Raw genomic sequence first — 9,744 nt, 5'->3', positions numbered from 1 at the left:
TGGCAGGGTAAGGATGTCTCACCAAAGCGAGATACTCCCCGTACTGAACAGTCGGTCCAGTTCCTCAGCAGCTCGCCGGGACCCGGCCCGGGAGGGCAGCACCACGCAGCGCCCTTTCCCAAGTCCCCAACTTCTGCCTGTCCCCAGCCACCGTGTCCCCACACTCCCCCTCGGGCCAGCCGTCCCGTTCGTTACCGACCGCGCGTTAAACGGGACGATCGCTTGTGCCCCTCCTTCCTCTCCTTCTCTCACCTTGTCGCATCCTCCCGCGTCCCTGCCCTCCTCCTCTCCCCCCCGCTCCCAGCCACCGTCCCCTTTCCCCCCGCTCCCCTCCCGTCCCCCCCGGGGACCCCTCCCGCCGCCCACCCCCGGGATACCTGCCACCCCCCGAAACAAAGCCACCCTTGTGTGTGTGTCCGTGTCCACCCGGCCGCGGGGGGGACCCCCGGGGCGTCCCGGGTGGGCGTGGCCGGGGCGGGGCGGGCGGCGCGCGGCGGCGCTGTGCGCAGGCGGCGGCGGAGCGGGGCTGGCAGCAGCGGGGACAGAGCGGCCGGGGGCGGAGGGGATAGCGCGGGCGCCGCGGCTCCCCCGGCACCGCTGCGGGCCGGGCTGGGCGCCGGAGCTCCTCCTGGGGCGGCGGGGGTAGCTGCTTGAGATTTATTTATTGTTATTTTGTTGCCTTTCCCGTCCCGTCTCCGCACTTTGGTTACTTTGGCTGGGCTTTTTTTCCCCTTTTTTGGGTGGTTTTTTCCCCGCTTTTTTTTTTTTTTTTTTTTGGGGGGGGGGGCACAGCGGAAGGAGGATGGGGTTCGAGCTGGATCGCTTCAACGGGGACGTGGATCCCGACTTCAAATGCAACCTGTGCAACAAAGTTCTGGAGGACCCGCTGACCACCCCCTGCGGCCACGTCTTCTGCGCCGGCTGCGTGCTGCCCTGGGTGGTGCAGCAGGGCAGCTGCCCCGTCAACTGCCAGCGCATCTCCACCAAGGAGCTCAACCACGTCCTGCCCCTCAAGAGCCTCATCCTCAAGCTGGACATCAAGTGCGACAACCACGCGCGGGGCTGCGAGGCGGTGGTGCCCCTGCAGCACCTGGGCGAACACGCCGAGACCTGCGACTTCTCCCCGGCCAAGTGCCGCAACCGCGGCTGCCGCCAGGTCCTCAACCTCCGCGACGTGGAAGCCCACATGCGGGAGCGCTGCGAGGCGCGGCCCGCCGGCCTCTGCGAGCAGGGCTGCGGCTTGATGCTGACCCACGGCGAGCGGCGGGCCGGTGGCCACGGCTGCCTCCGCGCCCTGCGAGCCCACGGGGCCGCGCTGCAGGCGCGGGCGGCGGGGCTGGAGAAGGCGCTGAAGAAGGAGGCGCTGCGAGCCGGCAAGCGGGAGCAGTCGCTGCTGTCGCGACTGGCGGCGGCACAGCTGGAGCTGCAGGTGACGGCGCTGCGATATCAGAAGCGCTTCACGCAGTACAGCGCTCGCCTCGACGCCCTGGCCCGCGCCCGCGCCGCCTCCCCCGGCAAGGTAAGGGGGGCGGGACGCCCGGTCCCCCCGTCCCTGCGCTCCCCCCGGCGGCGGTGCGGGGCTCGGAGGGGGGACGCCTTCCCGCCTGTCTCTCGGCGGGTTTCTGCCGAAAGGAGGGGCCCCGCAGGGGTCTCGGTCCTGCGTGGGGGCTGCCCCCCGGCCGGCAGCGGGGCGGTGGGCCGCGGGGGCCCCGGTCTGCGAGCGGGAGCCCAGAGGGGCCCGTCCGGCCCCAGAGCCTTTGAAATACCTGAGCTTTAGCTTCTAATAGCCCTCACCTACCGGTTTCCATATATATATTTCCATCCACATATATATATATATATGTGACCATCGTTGGTATCTGGACCCCATATGGCAATTCACGGATCAAAATACCAAGCTCAGGGTATGACTATTTTTTTCTCAGTTCTCTCCCCAAAGAAACCTCTAAACAGCAAAATTGGAATTTCCAGGGCTGGAAATGGTATTAAACCACCAAAAATTGACTCCCGGGAGTAACACAAAGCGGAGTGAATTGGAAGAGGCTGTTGTGACCCAATGCTTTCCAGACCCTTAGCTCACCTAGTGTCCCAGAATATGGCTTCCCACAAAATGCTGTTTTAAGGATTAGCTATTACACAACTCAGACACCTTGCCAGCTATTTCATGATCCGAAGCTATCATTTTTGTAACATCGGTGTCCAAATACAAGACGGCTGCTGTGTACTTGCATTTTTTCCAGAGTCACACAGAGTTCTTTAAAAGCTCAATTTAGCAGGAGAAAAATTAACTTGACTTCAGCCCCTCAGAATCAGACCATTTATAAAATGACTGGAATCAAAAGCCAGAGCTACAACAATCCCCAAGTTTTAATTGGAATGAGGCTCCCCAGCGAGGGAAGCTCTTGAAACCAATTATCTTTTAAATGAAGACATTCAGAGTCCTCCCTGTGACCTGGAATGTGCTACCACAGACACAGCCAGTATTAAACTGTTCAAAACTGTCAAACATCTGTATTCACACCTTTGGTAATGTTGAGGTTCAGAAAGCTGCGTAAAGGAAACAAAACTTCATGTTAGAGTCTCTCTTCTCTTTTCTTTCTTTTGAGAAACCCAGAGCAAAACAACCCATCGTGTTTTGGCTAACTCAAAAAACAGAAAGAGTATTTTAATACTGAATGTGCTGTTTTAAATTCTGGCAATGCTGGTTGTGACACTGGTTAAAATCTTACTAAAACTGAAAATAAATCAGGGGCTTCACATTCACGTCAAGATTCAGGCCAGTTCTCTTCCGTCTCCTCCTTTTCCTGCATCCCCCCATAGTTTGCGATGGCTGTGGGGCTCTCTGCTCCCCCGGCCCAGCACGCAGCTGCCTTTGCTCCCTCTCACGTTGTGGATGATGGGAAAGCCCATCGTCCCATCCCGCTGTGCGAAATCATCTCACTGAACCTCTACCTCCTCGTCTCTGAGCGGATCTGAACAGCACACCTTTATTCTCACACTGCCCCTCCTTCCTTTCTTTGTGGCTAGTGATGATAATGTTGGTTTTGCGTTATTCAGCTCTGTAAAGTGTAGTGTGAGCTGCTATTACCATGAAAGGTGCTGCTTCACATAGCTGTGAATGTGCGTGGTACATAGTTTCCAGCAATACTTTTTATCAAATTTATGGATACAGCTGTCCGAGACGACTGTGCTCGTTTTCAGCCGTATTACAAAAGGCTGTTATACAGTTTTCTGAAGCAGCGCCTAATCTGAAGAAAGCTGGAAGGTGTCATGTCACCACAGACTTGTGGTCTAGCGGTCAATCAATTACATGTCTTTCACAGCATTTTGGGCAGCTTTCCAATACTAACAGCTTTAGTCTGCCCAGCTCCCAGAGAAGTACAATCGGGAAACTTGCATCTTTGTGCACTAGAGGGTTTTTTAAAAGACCTTTGGTAGTCACCTAGCGCAGGGGATGCTTTACCAATTTTGGGCTGTGGTACACTTCCAAGTTTTTACTCTGGGGTTATTTTCTCGGAGACGCTGGCATAGACTGCGCGGTGCAGATTGTAATGCTCAGCGGGGCATGCAGACTGGGCTAAGGATTCGGTCCCTGAACACACGGATTACAGGCATGGTAATGTGGAATAACTTATTTCAATTTCAGAAGTAATTTCTTATTCAAAGCATGCAGTGCCATTGGTATCATTATTTAATTATAATCATTATTAATATTTCATATATTTTGTTATAAATATAATTCAGTCTACATTAAAATGCAAGTAGGCCTGATACTAACAAACTGGGTTCATAGGTTAAATGTGGTGGTTCCAAAACTTACCGTAGGATGTTCTGGCTCCTCAGTAGATGAAGAAAAAGGATCTTCTGACTTCCCTGCCTGATGGTTCCTTGTCGCTACAGCTGTAGAACCCATCTAGAATAAATCAGATGACATATCCTCTAGTCAAAACAGAAGAAATGCTCACTTGCAGTTCTGTTTAAATGCTTAGTTAAAGGGGAAATATGATATTGAGGGACATTGGGCCATTCGTGAAAGACCCCCATTTGTGGTCTTTTGGCTGGGGCAAACTTTTGCAGCAGCTTTGGAGACCCAGGTCTGGCTTTGCCTTTGCGTGAACTTCCTTTCGATATTGGATGAATCACATAGCTTTCCTGGGCTTCCATCTCCCATTTGTGAAGGGAGTTTCGTAACACTGCCATAACTATATTGACAGAAGACATACATAAAATAGATATATTTCTACATACACACACAATTTTATAAATTCCTTAAACAGATAAACGTGCCTTCACTGCCTCCAGTTGTTTTCCATGTGTGTTGGCACTGAGGGAACGTTTTAATTTTCCTGGGTATTTCCTGGATGCCTGATCTGTGCTTACTCCAAAAAACAAGTTTGAAGGTTTATTGAGAGAGTGACTATTTATTCCTTGGTGGGGAGAGGTAAGGCTTATTGTGGGGAGAGGTGAGGCGAGCTTGAGGAGGGAGTGGCAGGGAAGATGGTGTGTCTTACTCAAAATTAGTATTTCCTTTGAACAGACATGTCAATCCTGAAACATCAAAGTCTAAATAATCAAGGAAAACCTCATGCTATTCAAACAATGCTTAATCCTTGCTGAAACATACCACTGTTCACACCTATTGATAAGCTGATCTGGTCATTCCTTTATGTACACAGCCATCAAAGTCCTTTGGGAAGAAATGAGTAGGGAGGCTCAGCAGCAGTTGGTGGTGCTGGCTGCAGCCCTTCTGCTCTACTGACTACCAAAGGTAGGGACAGACTGGGGAACCAGTTCATGATCTGGTATTTAGGACCTCTAGTTTAATGCCTCTGTGGAGGTGGTAACACAAGTTTTAATTGTATAAAAGCCAGATGAAGTCCTTAAAAACAAGATGGTATCTTTTTCTCCAATGCAGCCTTTTTGCCAGTAAACAAGGAGCTAAGTGCTTCCCGTAACGAAGACAGACCTCAGCCACAGCACTACCAAAGAAATTAGAGTCTTCCAATACCTAAAGGGAAAGGCAGTTTATTAGCTCCACATTACTCAGCTGGGAAGCACAGTAATTTCAAGAATTATGTTTAAGAGTTCTGTTCAGCTGTGGGAATACAAGATGCCAGGAACCATCGGGTCTGCTGCCGAACCAGCTGCCGGGGCAGGGCTGGATGCCGGCCACTGCATTTCCACAGTTACCTCACTGTTTAATGATTGTTTCACTGGAACGCCAGACATGTTGGGAGGCGGGGAAGAGAAAGGCAGAGCCCTGGAAAAGTCATTTGCATCGTGGCTTCCTTATGAAACGAAGAAGGTAGTTAAAGATGTGAATTGTTAAGATGTGAATCTGCAAAAATACCCAAGTGCTACAGGCAATTTACTGCTGCCTCCCCAGCGCCGGGGCGGTTGGGCACCGATGGTGGGATTAGCACTCTGCACTGACACGTGGGTTGTGCTCAGTAAAACGATGCTGCTGCCACGGAGAAGGTGGAGAGAGTGTACACATCCATCGGAACGGGCTGGAAAGTTTCTTTAATCCCCCCCCCGGGCGTTTTTCAGGAATACCTACAAAAAGCTGCATTACCTTCCCCCCCCCCCCCACTTTTGACTCATTCCAACCCACCTGCTTTAATACTTGCTCTGCTAGGTATAAAACCATCAAATTATAGCCACATAAGGAGGCTTTAATGAAAACATTCAACTTCAATTACTGAAAGTGTCTTGAGAGCAGTGTCGTAATTGTTTCTTGATTGTTCTAATTGATTTGCCTTCTTAAAAAGGCATAATAGGGGAAGTAAACAGTGGCATTAGGCATGGCCTTGTCTTTCAAATCCCAAATTATCAGTGCCTGAAAATGGTTTTAGAGGACTGGAAATTTGCTCCTTGAAATCCTTTCTGAGGTCTGGGTTTGAAGACTTGCAGGGAAATAGCCTTTAATTCATATTTCCTTCCTGGGTACCTGATTCTCGCTGATGCCGAGTGCAGGCAAATCCAAATAAAACCAGTCGGAGCTTATTCATGTTTCTCAGTATCAGGTCCAAGTCTATTTATTATTTGACCTGGAGGAAAGATAATGATCGCAAAGTGATGCAAAAATTGTAAACCAAATTTTGAGGTGGAATGTGTTGGTGCAGCTCGCCTGCGGTGGAGCTCCAAGCACGCGGTCAGTGGAGCGCTGCCAGTTTACACTGGCAGGGAACTGGGCTTTGTTATCAGCCCCAAATCTGTAGGAGTAATTCAGTAATCCAGGATTACTTTGACATTTTTTTATGAGTTTAATAGACATTAATATTTGATTGGCAACTTCAAATTGATGTGTTAGAAGAAAAATGCACAAACTAAAAACATCTGCATTGAATTACAATGTAACTGTTGTCATTTTTGTCATTAATTGGTTATGAAAACCAGACTTGTAAGATAATTTCCTCAAACTTTTTTGTGTTCATAACTTTTTCACCCTTTGGATAAAACAAAGAAAAAAACTTTGGAGGTAGCAGGGTTCATATATATCTGTAGATGCACGACATAACTGATCCCATTCTGATTTCTAAAAAAACCAAAACTGTTATTCCAATAGCTTTTTGTAGTGTTCTGCTCTTGTCTGTTGTATAGTTTTGTAGTGTTTTGCTGTAACAGACACTTGATGGAGACTGCAGTTAGTACGCTGTGAGGATTTAGTTGTCTTTAACAGTACATGCACTTACTTTTGTCTTAAGGAAAGTTAACGGACCTAAGTAACATCACTATGCCATAAAGGACATTTTGTATGGGTTTGTATCTATAGTTAGGAACAAGCTGGGGTAAGGACAGGAAAACAGATCATGTTTATGCAGTCCCCCAAATGCTACAAGTCCATCCAGTCTATCTTTGTTGTACATTTTTTGTCCAATCAGAGAACTGTTCACTGCACAATTTCATGGTTTAGAAAATTAACATAATGTTTTTCAATTATAGAAGATTTTTGGTTTGCTAGTGTTAGAATTCCAAAGAAAAAAATTATTCATGGCAGGTGCTGCGAAGAGCAATTGTCATCCTAGGTCTTTTGCAAAATTTGTAGCTGTTTTGTTTAATGCTGTTTTCCAAAACTCACCAGAGAATTTCTGTTGTATAAGGCTTCACGTTTGATGCCGTTTAAAACAATGCCATGTAGCTAGCATGAGAGAAAAGCAACATAAAAATGCAGTCCTAAGATTCAGTCACTGTCAAGCATTGGAAAAGTCAAGAATTTGACTACTGGAAACATGGAGCATGTTAAATAACACATCACATATGACTAGGTCAAGTAGTTGCAGGAACCAGTATTACATATAAATATCTTCTGTTGCTGTTAAGTGTCTCTCTGTAGATCTCAATAAAAAATACGCATAAATCTTAGGGGGTGGGTTTCGCAGAGAGGTGCTGCTGGAGGAGGGTGGGTGGCTGGAGGCTGCGAGCTGCTGGCTTGGCTCCTGCAAAGGTTTTCTAACTATTTTTCTCTACTACATCGGGGGAAAAAAATAAGAAATCAACCCAACAAACTTGCATAGAAGTATTATCTATCCTACCTACCAATGCACACAAATGTTTTTAGTATGTTTATCTGTTCTTTGTAGGGTGAAGAAACTAGAGCACTGACTCTCGTCCTTCATCGTGACTCTGGCTCTCTTGGATTTAATATTATTGGTGGCCGACCATGCGTGGTATGTTAATTGTTAAAATATGTTTGCCCTTTCCAGTTGGGAAAAGCATGTAGGTCAACACTTAGAGGAAAAATGCTGCTGACAAGCATTTGCTTCTCTTGGGATTCTTTCAGAGCAGTTCTTGCATTCGGATTTGTATCGGATGTCTAGTAACTACACTGTCCTTTCTCTCACAACATGTTTCTTCTTGCACATCGTCACAGCTAGCAACGTTCATATTGGTGCAGTGTCGCTCCCAAAATGGTGAAACCTGTGGTATCTCTTTCTCAGACCATACTGCGTTGAAGGTGTTGCATGAGTTCAAGGACCACAGCTTTAGGCTCTTTACAGTTCATTAAGAACACGTTATTTACTCTCCTTTCCACCAGAGATTAAGCAGCCCTCTGTGCAGGTGAAGGGATGTAACTTAAACAACCGACTTTTGAATTCTATGATTTCAGCAGATGTTTCCTGCACCATACACTCACTAATGTATTTTTTCTGGATGCTTGTTGGCTGGAGCTGCTGCATATGACTTTAATTAGATCAAGGAGTGGATTATACCTTGTCCTAGTAATTTAGAAAGTATTCAGAACTACTTCTTGGCCACTCGGAAATCTGACATTAATCACGATTTATTCCTAGTACTTGAAAGTTATTCTTTCTTTATAGTTAGAGTTTTTAAATTTTCTGAGACGTTGTTCTGCACTGGTAGAAGCTGGTGACACAATACACAGGAATATCAAAATACCTTGTTAGGTATAAGCTGTTTTTCATGGTTTTATTTTTAAGTCTCCAGAGGCAGAGCTGTGCAATTAAAAATAAAAATGCACTGTTGTCTTATGTTTGATGTGCAAGCAGGCTGCTGTCTCACCAGAGTTTACATTATGAATAATTGTAATGACAATTACTACTGAGCTGTACTAAGAGAAAAATGATTATCGTGCAACTCATGTACCTAATGGAAGTCCATTCCTGGTTGTTTAATCTCTCAGAATGGGAGTATCCGGTGTTCTCATTAGCACAAAGTAATTCCATATTAAGACATCAGCAAGAATATTTCTTTCAAATTACATGCATTGTTGTGACATGGACCAATTTTAGCTGAGGGCCAGAGTTAGTTCAAGGTACAATAATATATTTTTCTTTTCATCCTTAAAGGACAATCAAGATGGTTCATCTAGCGAAGGAATTTTTGTATCGAAAATAGTTGACACGGGGCCTGCTGCTAAGGAAGGAGGGCTACAGATTCATGACAGGATTATTGAGGTATGTGAAGACATTATCCAGTCCCTTTTAATAGTGCGAGTTCCATCTCGGGTCTTCAAATGGCATGATGTTTAGTGTGGGTTTAGAAGAAATGTACTGTGGTAAACACTGTCTAGAAGACATGTCTGTTAAAACATGCTTGACTTGATTCAGTGCTGACCTTCATGGCTTTAGGTATAGTTCTTACCTAAATATAGAAACCAGATTATGGATGGTATGTGCATGTCCTGACTTTCTGAGGAGCTAGCATCTATCTGGTATGCCGTAGATATTTCTTTTTAAAGCTATTGGAAACTTGTAAGTTATTTAGTTAAAACCATATGTGAAATATCTGTGGTGTAAACCATGATTTTATTTTTCTTGGTATTTAATACCAAGTTTTGAACAGTTAGAAAAAATTCTGCTCTGCAATTTCTGTATGGTTTATTATAAAAGTGTCTTAATGTTGTCTGTAAGTCCTTATGCTACTCAGATTGCAGTCTGAATTTCTTCTCATTTTGCCAAAGTCTTGACCTCAATAAAAAGTTCTTCCTGTGAAAGCGATGGTTGCTTGAAACGTTTCTCGCAATTTGCAGTGAGCAGATTTCTTTTTTTGGGGGAGAAAGGTTAGTTTTCATGAAACAAAATGCAGCTGATTGTGAGTCAGTTTCCCGTTGTGTAGCATTTTACAGTTAAGAAAAAGTATTCTTCACTGTCTTATTTTTGTAAGCTGGAGAAACTTTGGGAGTCTATTGTTCAAAAAGATAAGTGCGGTGTTTGTTGCCAAGGATATCATGGAACAGCCAGTTTCTCTAAGTAATGGAATTCCATTGCTCTTATGTTTTGC

At 46.0% G+C, this 9,744-nt stretch overlaps 1 protein-coding gene across 1 annotated transcript in view; it reads left to right on the top strand.

Moving 5' to 3' along the window:
* Window positions 1-775: 775 nt before the first annotated feature.
* PDZRN3 (PDZ domain containing ring finger 3) overlaps window positions 776-9,744 on the top strand; it is a 143,831-nt gene continuing 134,862 nt past the window's right edge. Inside the window, exons 1-3 of the mRNA XM_054216566.1 lie at window positions 776-1,519; window positions 7,584-7,670; window positions 8,811-8,918. Of these exons, the coding sequence (XP_054072541.1) occupies window positions 803-1,519; window positions 7,584-7,670; window positions 8,811-8,918 (912 nt within the window). The 5' untranslated portion in view covers window positions 776-802. The remainder of the gene's footprint in view (window positions 1,520-7,583; window positions 7,671-8,810; window positions 8,919-9,744) is intronic.

This window comes from Rissa tridactyla, chromosome 10 (genome assembly GCF_028500815.1).
Source record: "Rissa tridactyla isolate bRisTri1 chromosome 10, bRisTri1.patW.cur.20221130, whole genome shotgun sequence".
Classification (NCBI taxonomy): domain Eukaryota; kingdom Metazoa; phylum Chordata; class Aves; order Charadriiformes; family Laridae; genus Rissa; species Rissa tridactyla.
Note: the sequence above shows the minus strand (reverse complement) of the source record. Positions and strands in the feature narration are given on the sequence as shown.